The sequence below is a fragment of the Solanum stenotomum genome, chromosome 3 (assembly GCF_019186545.1).
Source record: "Solanum stenotomum isolate F172 chromosome 3, ASM1918654v1, whole genome shotgun sequence".
Classification (NCBI taxonomy): Eukaryota; Viridiplantae; Streptophyta; class Magnoliopsida; order Solanales; family Solanaceae; genus Solanum; species Solanum stenotomum.
Window position 1 is genome coordinate 64,283,580 of NC_064284.1, and position 11,959 is coordinate 64,295,538.

The 11,959-nt window shown below is 36.5% G+C and overlaps 3 protein-coding genes across 3 annotated transcripts in view; 2 read left to right on the top strand and 1 right to left on the bottom strand.

Moving 5' to 3' along the window:
• Positions 1–2,229, top strand: part of LOC125857652 (probable LRR receptor-like serine/threonine-protein kinase At3g47570) — a 6,301-nt gene extending 4,072 nt beyond the window's left edge. The window contains exons 2-3 of the mRNA XM_049537256.1: positions 755–1,790; positions 1,971–2,229. Coding sequence (XP_049393213.1) covers positions 755–1,790; positions 1,971–2,229 — 1,295 coding nt within the window. The remainder of the gene's footprint in view (positions 1–754; positions 1,791–1,970) is intronic.
• LOC125858336 (CBL-interacting protein kinase 5-like) overlaps positions 1–11,959 on the bottom strand; it is an 86,622-nt gene that overhangs the window by 4,617 nt on the left and 70,046 nt on the right. The gene's annotated exons all lie outside the window — the stretch shown is intronic.
• The window catches only part of LOC125857655 (probable LRR receptor-like serine/threonine-protein kinase At3g47570), a 71,406-nt gene continuing 68,041 nt past the window's right edge, over positions 8,595–11,959 (top strand). The window contains exon 1 of the mRNA XM_049537260.1: positions 8,595–9,961. Coding sequence (XP_049393217.1) covers positions 8,595–9,961 — 1,367 coding nt within the window. The remainder of the gene's footprint in view (positions 9,962–11,959) is intronic.

Sequence of the window (11,959 nt, forward strand, 5' to 3'; positions counted from 1 at the left end):
ATACAATAGATCACAACTCAAATACACAGCCCAATCCTGTCCCACAACCAACAATAACTTCAACAACACAACTAACAACATCAACAACAACTAACAACTTCAACAACTTCAACAACAAATCCAATCTCTTCTCAAATCATAAAAACGAGCTTGGTATGTGGGGGGAAAGGATAAACCCACACTAAAGACTCACATACCTTGATAGGGATCACCCCCGACGAAAAATCCACGATGATCTCCTTGATTGCTCTTCTCTTTCTCCTTTTCCTTCTCTTCTTTCTCTCTTCTCTCCCAAGCCCTAGCTCTTTACTCTTAAAAAAAATGAGACAAACTGATATAAAATCAGTCTAACACTTTAATATAACCAAAACAATTGATTTGTGAAAAGACCAAAATGCCCTTAAATTTCCGGAACGGACTCCCTGCCAACTGCCCAACTTTCAAAGATCATAACTCGCTCATACGAACTCGGAATCGAGCAAACTCGGTGGCGTTGGAAAGATCGTTCCACAAGCTTCGAAACCATAACTGGAACTACTCCTAACTCATCCTGAGCTAGGAGTTACGACTGCTCAAAGTTGGCCAAAAACTCACTAATTTCCACACTTAGCCAAATTTCCAGATTTTTGAACTTAGCCAAATTTTTTCCAGATTCTGGACTGCCAAATTTCTAGATTTTAAATTTTTTTCCAAAAATGACTATTTCCAAATTTCAAGCTTCTTCAAAGCCACTTCAAATTGTCGGATGTTACAGGAATTCCTAGAGAAATTGGAGGATTACAAAATCTGGTGTATCTTTCTTTGAGACACAACAAGTTGCAAGGATCTATACCTGACTCAATGAGCAACATGGTAGGCTTGGAATTCCTAGACATTTCTCATAATAATATATCAGGAATTATTCCCATGTCTTTGGAGAAACTTCAATACCTCAAGTATTTCAATGTTTCTGACAACAAATTGTATGGTGAAATACCCTCCGGGGGTCCTTTCAAGAACCTCTCGAGTCTGTTTTTCATCAACAACGAAGCATTGTGTGGTTCTTCAAAGTTTAGTGTCCCACCATGCCCCATTTCATCAAAGCATAGATCAAATAGGAAAAAAATGCTAATTCTTTTTCTTTTGCTAGGAATAGCACTTGTATTTGTTCCTATTGCCTTTGTATTCCTATGGATAAGGTACAGAAGAGGTAAACTATCTCCTCAACAAGCTGATTCATTGTCTATTGCAACAACGGATAGAATTTCATACTATGAACTGCTCCAAGCAACTGATTCGCTTAGCGAGAGTAATCTGATTGGTTCTGGAAGTTTTGGCTCTGTCTACAAAGGCATTCTCAAAAGTGGAACTGTCATTGCAGTTAAAGTGTTCAATCTGCAACTGGAAGCGGCATTCAAGAGTTTTGATACAGAATGTGAAGTTTTGCGCAGCCTTCGCCATAGGAATCTCGTGAAAGTCATCACTAGTTGCTCCAACTTGGATTTTAAGGCTTTAGTGCTCGAGTATATGCCTAATGGAAGTCTTGAGAAGTATTTGTATTCGCACAACTACTTCCTAGACATCAGGCAGAGACTAAGCATTATGATAGATGTGGCATGTGCGTTGGAATATCTCCATCATGGATGCTCCTCTCTCGTGATTCATTGTGATCTGAAGCCTAGTAACGTCTTGCTGGATGAGGATATGGTTGCCCACCTAAGTGACTTTGGTATTTCAAAACTGCTCGGTGAAGATGAGAGTGATTTATACACAAAAACCTTAGCAACATTTGGTTNGTTATATTGCACCGGGTATGTCTCTTTGTTTTTGCTAATTTGAACATTGATTTTTTGTCTCTTTTTTTCCAATCAAGAAAGAATATTGCATATTTAAATTAATTGTCTGACTATAGAGTATGGACTGGATGGCCTGGTGTCAATAAAATGTGATGTCTATAGTTATGGGATTATGTTGCTGGAAACGTTTACTAGGAGAAAGCCTAGTGAGTTTGAGGGAGATCTTAGCTTGAAGCAATGGGTGAGTTATTCACTCCCCGAGGGAGTAATGGATGTTGTAGATGCCAATTTGGTAACACCAATGGATAATCGCTTGCAGAAGGAGCTAGATGATGTGGCTGCAATCATGAAAGTTGCATTAGATTGCTGTGCTGAATCTCCGGCAAGAAGGACAAACATGAAAGATGTTGTAGGGATGCTACAGAAGATCAAGATTCAATTTCTTGCGCGCTGAGCATGTTACCGGAATCTCCTTTTCCAAATTGATTGCTTGTTTGTTTTATGGAAAGATTTGCTTTTTTTGTTTTTGTTTTAGCACTTGATTTGTGCATGATTCTGTTTTCAGAAATGCTAGTTGGTTGCAATGAATGTCACTGTTTCCTCTTTATAATATGAATGTCACTGTTTCCTCTTTATAATATGACTAGTTTTGGGAACGTGCAACGCACGTTTGTCCCCTATTACTATATAAAATTTGTAGCCAGTAAATTTAAAATTATATATTCATCCACATGTACATAAAAAAAAATTCAGACTGTATACATCCCAATTTCTTGAATTTGTAAACAAAGTATTCATGACTATTATCGAAATGCTAGATTCTCTGGCTACACAAGAAATAAAAAATTTAAGACTGTCAAGAGAAATGATAATAGAAAAAGGAAAAACTTTTAAGTCAACATCTAATCTCATTGTATGTGACTATGTGTATAAATAAGAGAAAGTGTATTTAATTCAAGAAAGCACACTATTTTTCTTTGATTTGGAGAGGAAAATCAAAGAACCAGTTTAACCACGGTATAGTTTCTTGGACAATTTCAATAGAAGTGAAGGCAATGAACCAGTTTCCATCTTCTTGCTCCTGCTCTTTTAAACATTCTTATAAATATTATTTGTCATCTACTCCACCCAGATTTTTCAGTGTTGAGTTTATGTGATTACCATTAGTCGACTCTCCAAGCTAAAGTCATTTCATTGACAGAAGGAGGCAGTCTGAGTGAAGCAACAAATATCAAAACCAAAAATTCCAACACATTACAAAACATGGCCGATTGGTAACATTCTAGCGTCTAAAAGTGACATTAAGAGATTATTTCACCAAGAATACCATTTTGTAGATGCAAGAATAGCAATATGGACTTGATGTCCCTTTTGTATGCCTCTATCAATACTATATGTAGAGGCATAGAAACTCATATTGTGTACACTTGAACATACTTACTGAAAGAATAAGAAATCACTCTTCTCTTGTCTCCGTGTTTCTATTGCTTTCATAACCAAACTAATCTAAAGGAATTCATTTTGATAGCTCATATTAACATCATGGCACATAACTGTTAGAAAATGAGATATTTCTAGATGTCTTTTGTTTAATTGTTATTTTCTTAAATATTATGTTAAGTATGTAAAGGAAAGGTAGTCCTTGTTTTATGGAATATGTCTTGTAAGAAAGTCAATAGTGGTTGGATATGTATGGTCCTCTACTAACTTTGGAAAAGCTTATGTAGATATATGTGTGTATGCTTTTTAAAAGCTGAATATGAATGAAAATTTCTACTGTTGAACCTTGTTTTTTTTTTCTCTAAAAGTTTCAAATCCTAACAGTGGTATCAAGAGACCTTCTTCTTGAGGGATTTGTGAAGGCAAGAAGGCTAAGGTTTTTTCTCCTTCTAAGGTGAGAGCTGAGCAGCAGTAACATGGCATCCAACAGCTTCTTGGGTGCAGGCCCTCCTATGTTTATAGGAGAAAATTATCACGTATGAGTGATAAAGATGAAGGCTTATCTCAAAGCTTTTAGTCTATGGGAAACAATTGAAAGTGAAGATGATCCTCTTCCACTTGGACCAAATCCAACAGTTGCACAAATGAAGATTTATGAAGATGCGAAGTCAAGGAAACCCAAGGCTCTCACATGTCTTCATTCAGCACTTTCAGATGTGATTTTCACAAGAATAATGGCATGTGAAACACCTAAAGAAGTATGGGAGAAGCTAAAAGAGGAGCTCGATGGAAGTGACAGAGTGAAGACTGTCAAACTCTTAACTCTCAAAAGAGAATTTGAGATGTTAAGGATGAAAGAAGGAGATACTGTGAAAGAGTATTCTACCAAACTTATGGAGATTGTAAACAAAGTAAGGCTGTTTGGTGAAACCTTTCCAGATTCAAGGGTGGTGGAGAAGATGATGATAAGCTTACCGACAAGGTTTGAGTCCAAGATTTCAGCAATAGAAGAATCTTGTGATTTGAAGACTTTATCTGTGGCAGAACTGATCAGCAAGTTGCAAGCCCAAGAATTAAGATCAAGTATAAGAGATGAAGAAGTAGCAAAAGCGACATTTTCAAGCACAACATAAAGGCAAACAGCCTATGAAGGACAATAGAAGGATGGAAGGAGATAAATTAGAAAAGGGAAAACCAAGGAAGGAATCTTCAAAGAGAGGGAAGTTTCCACCTTGCAACCACTGTAAAAGAACCAATCATCAAGAAAAGACTGTTGGTTCAAAGGAAAGCCACCGATTCAGTGTAGATTCTATAGAAAGATGGGTCATATTGAGAAAAATTGCAGGGCCAGGCAGAATCAACCACAACAAAACCATGTGTAGCAGGCAAATTTTGTTGAAAAGTCCTAAAATGAAGAAGAAATCTTGTTTATGGCTTCTCATGTAGAAAACATAGCCAACAAATCCTCATGGTTCATAGATAGTGGATGTATGAGTCATATGTCACACAATGAGATCTTGTTTCACACACTTGACAAGTCATTCAAAGCTAAAGTTAGGATGGGAAATGGTGAAATGGTTGATGCACATGGAATGAGTTCAGTTTCCTTTCAGACTACACAAGGTACAAAGTTTATACATGATGTGTTGTATGTTCCTTCTTTAGCATGTAACTTGTTAAGTGTGGCTCAAATGATGTCTAAAGGCAATTCCTTATTTTTTAAGAACAAACATTGTTTGATTTTTGACTCCGAAGATAGTTTGATTGTTAAAGTAAGAATGGTGGATAAAACTTTTCCTTTAGATGAGAGGTTTGATAGTGCAAATTTTGCAAGTAAGGATGAGTCATGGTTGTGGCACAAAAGATATGGTCATTTTAACTATGCTACTTTAAAGTCTATCTATGAAAAAGGCTTGACTAAGGATTTACCTGAGATTTCACTGTCTAAAGAAGTTTGTGAGTCATGTCAGATGGGTAAGGTACACAGGAAATCATTTCCTAAAAGTGCTACCTGGAGGGCAACTGAAAAACTTGAACTAGTTCACACTGATGTGTGTGGACCTATGCAGGCATCATCTTTGGGACACAACAAATATTTTGTGCTCTTTATTGATGACTTAACAAGGATGACTTGGGTGTATTTTCTGAGTAACAAGTCTCAAGTATTTTCAGTTTTCAAGAAATTTAGAGTTTTTGCGGAAAGACAAAGTGATTGTAAGCTAAAGGCTTTGAGGTCGGACAATGGTGGCGAATACACTTCAAATGAGTTCAATAAGTATTGTAAAGATATGGGGATTGATCACAAGTTGACAGTAAGCTATTCGCCCGAACAAAATGGAGTCTCGGAGAGGAAGAACAAAACAGTAGTTGAAATGGAAAGATGTTTGTTGCTGGAAAAGAAACTGCCACAAAGCTTTTGGGTAGAAGCTATTCATACTTCAATGTATTTGTTAAATAGGCTGCCAACAAAAGTTGTGGATGAAAAGACTCCTATTGAGGCATGGAGTGGAATACAACCATCTGCCAAACATCTAAAAGTTTTTGGTTCGATATGCTATTCTCATGTTCCTTCTATCAAAAGAAGCAAACTTGAACCAAAAGGTGAATTGGGGATCTTTATTGGTATTCATCACAAGCCAAGGGTTATAGAGTTTTCAACTTGCAAACAAAAAACATTTCAATCCAAAGAGATGTAGTCGTGGATGAGCATGCTTATTGGAACTGGGATAAGGAGCAAATTGAGAAAGATAATGCAGTTTTTCAGAACTTGAGTCCGCTGCCTGAAATCAAATCATTTGGGTCTAAAACTCTGGAAGAAGACGAAGAAATCAGACGGGGAATCCTCACTTGATTCGCCAATTTTGAAGACAAGGTCTCTTTCCGAGATCTATGAAAGATGTAATGTTGCAATCTCAGAACCAAATAGCTATCAGGAAGCATCAAGACATGAAGTTTGGATTGAAGCCATGAAGGAGGAGATTGGTATGATAGAAAAGAATGATACTTAGAAGTTGGTTGATAAACCCAAAAACAAAAATGTGATCGGGGTGAAGTGGGTTTATAGAACCAAACTTAATCCAGATAGCTCAGTTTATAAATACAAAGCAAGGCTTGTTGTGAAAGGTTATGCGCAAGTTGCAGGTCTAGATTATGGGGACACGTTTGCACCTGTTGCACGACATGATACAATAAGGCTGCTATTTGCTTTGGCAGCTCAATCAAATTGAAAGTTGTATCATTTGGATGTGAAATCTGCATTCTTAAATGGACTATTGCAGGAGAAGATATATGTTGATCAACCAGAAAGCTTTCAAGTTGCAGGAATGGAGGATAAAGTCTGCCGACTTCATAAGGCATTGTATGGATTAAAGCAGGCTCATCGAGCATGGTACAGTAAGATTGATGATCATCTCATTCATTGTGGCTTCAAGAGAAGTGAAAATGAAGCCACTTTATATGCGAAGAAGGCTAAAGGAGGAGATGTGTTTGTGGTGTCACTCTATGTTGATGATCTTCTGGTAACAGGAAGCAATAAAGCAATGGTGAATCAGTTCATGCAAGAAATGGAGACCAAGTTTGAAATGTCAGATTTGGGTGAAATGAGTTACTTTCTGGGAATGGAGATTCATCAAGCTACTGCTGGAATCTTTATTTCTCAGAGAAAATATGCGTGGGATATTCTTAAAAGGTTCAAGATGGAGAGGTGCAAGTCTGTACCGACTCCACTGGTTCACAATGAAAAGATTTTGAAGTTTGAAGGAGGTGACAGGGCTGATCCAACAGTTTACAGAAGTCTGATTGGTAGTTTGCTGTATTTGACAGCAACAAGACCCGATCTCATGTTCGCAGCAAGTTTACTGTCGAGGTTTATGCAAGCTCCAAGTCAAGTTCATCTTGGTGTTGCTAAACGAATGTTGAGATATATCAAAGGAATTGCAGATTATGGTGTTTGGTTTAAAAGGGAAGAGCAAGGGCAACTGATGGGTTATTCAGATAGTGATTGGGCAGGAAGCGTTGATGATATGAAAAGCACTTCTGGATATGCTTTTACACTTGGTTCAGGCATGTTCTCATGGAATTCAAAGAAGCAAGAGGAGGTAGCTCAATCTTCTGCAGAAGCAGAATACATCGCCGCTGCTGGTGTAACTAATCAGGCTTTTTGGTTAAGAAAGATTCTACGTGATCTGGAGCAAAATGACATTGAAGCTACTGTCATTAAGGTTGACAACAAGTCAACAATATCTATGGCCAAAAATCCAGTGCAACATGGTCGTAGCAAGCATATAAATGTGAAGTTTCACGCTATCAGGCAAGCAGAGAAGGATGGCGAAGTTCAACTTGTTCATTGCAGCTCAGATCAGGAGATTGCAGACATCATGACCAAGGCCCTTCCTAAGGGGAAATTTGAAGTTCTAAGGGCTAAGTTGGGAGTATCCAAGAAAAATCTCAAGGAGGAGTGTTAGAAAATGAGATATTTCTAGATGTCTTTTGTTTAATTGTTATTTTCTTAAATATTATGTTATGTGAAGGAAAGGTAGTCCTTGTTTTATGGAATATGTTTTGTAAGAAAGTCAATAGTGGTTGGATATGTATGGTCCTCTACTAACTTTGGAAAAGCTTATGTAGATATATGTGTGTATGCTTTTTAAAAGCTGAATATGAATGAAAATTTCTGCTGCTGAACCTTGTTTTTTTTTTCTCTTAAAGTTACAAATCCTAACAATAACAACTCTGGGAAAAAGCTAGGTTGTTGATTGAAAAATTCAATTTGCTACAACAAATCATCGAGTTCATACATACAATGGCAACCATCAATTTTTTTATATAAATGGACATAAAGCGAATGTGTAATCTTTGACGATCACCATTAGATGAAACATATTCAAGAGGTATGCCTCTTCTACTTTCATTTTGTTTTGTTATTTGAAGCTTAAATTCCTCTCATTTATCATATTTCATGCCTGATTCATATGTTTATACTAATTTTATGAAATACACGTACAAAGCACATATCCATATACTAGTTACAATTGTTTACTAGGTGTGTTTCATTGACTTGGTTTTATGTACAGTACAGGCGTTCAAAAGATCCACTATCTATGTGAAAAGGTATCAATTAGCATCATTACATATAATTCAGATAATTTTCACTACATAGGATATGCTAAAGACTTATGGACGTTATGATATAATATTCCTTCCGATTAAATTTTTTCTATCCTTAAAAGATGGCAAAATTTATTCTTACTTTTATCTTTGCATTAGTGGGGGATTATTGGAATAATCTTGCCTATAGTTATTTTATATAATGCAAAGAGTACAAATTAAATACGTAATAAAGGAGATGAACATAACCGTTCCAAATAAGAATTCTGTAAGATGTGGTCATGTAATGGTTCTTTAATACCATTAACTCGCTTCTACCAAGTTCAAGTGTCTATTTGGCCACCGACTAAGTTTGAGTGTCTTTCTGATAAATCGAGTCTTGCATACAATAATATATCAGGAACTCTACCATCAAACATAGGTTCTATCTTACCAAACGTTGAAGAGCTTTATCTGAGTAGCTTAACCAACCTTATTGGGACTATTCCTCATTCTATCTCCAATTGTTCTAAACTTACACTTCTAGAGCTTTCACAAAACAAACTCACAGGATTGATTCCCAATTCTCTTGGATATTTAACTCATCTACACATCCTAAACTTGGGCGGAAACAATTTAAGCAGTGATTCATTTTTAAGCTTCCTCACTTCCTTAACCAATTGCAGAAATTTAACACTTCTTTCTCTAATTTCCAACCCTCTAAACGGCATGCTTCCAGTATCTCTAGGGAACTTCTCCATATCTCTTGTAAAATTTTATGCCCTTAGTTGCAACATAAAAGGGCGAATTCCAAATGAAGTTGGCAACTTAAGCAGCTTATTAGACCTTGATCTTTCTAATAATAACTTAATTGGATCAATTCCTACATCAATTCGTAACTTGAGAAACCTTCAGCGCTTGTACTTAAACAACAAGAAGCTTACGGGATTTATTGGAGATAATTTATGTAAATTGCAACATTTGGGTGCTATTTCCTTGGGTCAAAATCAACTTTCAGGAGCACTTCCTAATTGTTTAGAGAATGTTACTTCCCTTAGGTTGTTACATCTTGATTCCAATAAATTGATTTCCAATATACCACCAAGCTTGGGGAATCTTAGAGATCTAATGGAGCTTGACTTATCATCAAACAACATGGTTGGTTCTTTACCTCCGGAAATTGGAAATCTAAAAGCTGTGATACAGATGGATCTGTCGATGAATCAATTCTCAAATGGAATTCCTAGAGAAATGGGCGGATTGCAAAATCTGGTGCATCTTTCTTTGAGACACAACAAGTTGCAAGGATCTATACCTAACTCAATGAGCAACATGGTAGGTTTGGAATCTCTAGACATTTCTCATAATAATATATCGGGAACTATTCCCATGTCTTTGGAGAAACTACAATGCCTCAAGTGTTTCAATGTTTCATTCAACAAGTTGCACGGTGAAATACCCTCGGGGGGTCCTTTCAAGAACCTCTCGAGTCAGTTTTTCATCAACAATGAAGCATTGTGTGGTTTGTCAAGGTTTAGTGTCCCACCATCCCCCACTTCATCAAAACATAGATCAAATAGGAAAAAATTGCTACTTCTATTTCTTTTGCTAGGAATAGCACTTGTATTTGCTCCTATCCCCTTTCTGTTCCTATGGATAAGGTATAGAAGAGGTAAAAGAGATCCTCAACAAGCTGATTCATTGCCTATGGCAACAACGGAAAGAATTTCATACTATGCACTGCTCCAAGCAACTGATTCACTTAGCGAGAGTAATCTGATTGGTTCTGGAAGTTTTGGCTCTGTCTACAAAGGCATTCTCAAAAGTGGAACTGTCATTGCAGTTAAAGTGTTCAATCTGCAACTGGAAGCGGCATTCAAGAGTTTTGATACAAAATGTGAAGTTTTGCGTAGCCTTCGCCATAGGAATCTCGTGAAAGTCATCACTAGTTGTTCCAACCTTTATTTTAAGGCTTTAGTGCTCGAGTATATGCCTAATGGAAGTCTTGACAAGTATTTGTATTCGCACAACTACTTCCTAGACATCAGGCAGAGACTAAGTATTATGATAGATGTGGCATGTGCGTTGGAATATTTCCATCATGGATGCTCCTCTCCCGTGATTCATTGTGATATAAAACCTAGTAACGTCTTGCTGGATGAGGATATGGTTGCCCACCTAAGCGACTTTGGTATTTCAAAACTGCTTGGTGATGATGAGAGTGATTTATACACAAAAACCTTAGCAGCATTTGGTTATATCGCACCGGGTACGTCCCTTTTGTTTTTGCTAATTTGAACATTGATTTTTCGTCTTTTTTTTTTTTTGCCAATCAAGAAAGTATACTTCATCTTTAAATTAATTGTTTGACTGTAGAGTATGGATTGGATGGACTGGTGTCAGTAAAATGCGATGTCTATAGTTACGGGATTATGTTGCTGGAAACATATACTAGGAGAAAGCCTAGTGATTTTGAGGGAGATCTTAGCTTAAAGCAATGGGTGAGTCATTCACTCCCGGAGGCAGTAATGGACGTTGTAGATGCCAATTTGGTAACACCAACGGATAATCGCTTACAGAAGGAGCTAGATGATGTGGCTGCAATCATGAAAGTTGCATTAGCTTGCTGTGTTGAATCTCCAGCAAGAAGGACAGACATGAAAGATGTTGTAGGGATGTTACAGAAGATAAAGATTCAACTTCTTGCACGCTGAGCATGTTCTCGGAATGTCTTGTTCCAGATCGATCACTTGTTTGTTTTATGGATAGATATTGCTTTTTTTGTTTTGTTTTAGCATTTGATTTGTGCATGATTCTGTGTTCAGAAAAGCTAGTTGGTTCCAGTGAATGTCACTTTTAATATTTGTAACCTTTTTTGGCCCTATGTTTTTCTTTAATAATCCAACACCATCAATAATGATTTTATATTTACTTTTAGTCATTAAGCATCCTATATAAATGGACATTAAGCAAATGTGTAATCCTTGATCACCATTGGATGAAACAAACTTCAGAGGTATGCCTTTTCTACTTTCATTTTGTTTTGTTATTTGAAGCTTAAAATCCTCTCATTTATCATATTTCATGTCTGATTCATATGTTTGCACTACTTTTATGAAATACAAAAACACATGTCCAAATACTAGTTAATATATACTACAATTGTTTACAAGGTGTGTTTCACTGACTTGGCTTTATTTACCAGTTTTGCATCAGTTTGAGATTTTCTTTTTTCTTCTAATGAAAAATTGTTTTAATGGACAAAAAAAAAAGAAAAAAAAGAAGCATTAAAACCATATTACATCACTGTTGCATTTAATATTTTGTTTATTACCTCAAATTCAACAAATTTAAACTATCAAAACAAAGTTATTAACATATTCATTTAGCAGGTAAACAAAAAAATAAGAAGTTAACAAAATCTGACTCTTTTGGTTAAAAAATTGGGAAAATGTATAAGTACCCCCAGCCTATGCCCGAAATCCCTGAGACACACCTAACCTTTACTAAGGTCCTATTACCCCTCCGAACTTATTTTATATATAATTTTCTACCCCTTTTAGGCCTACGTGGCACTATCTTGTGGACCCAGCGCGTGTTGACAATTTTTTCAAAGATAGTGCCACGTAGGCCGAAAAGGGGTAGAAAATATATAAAAT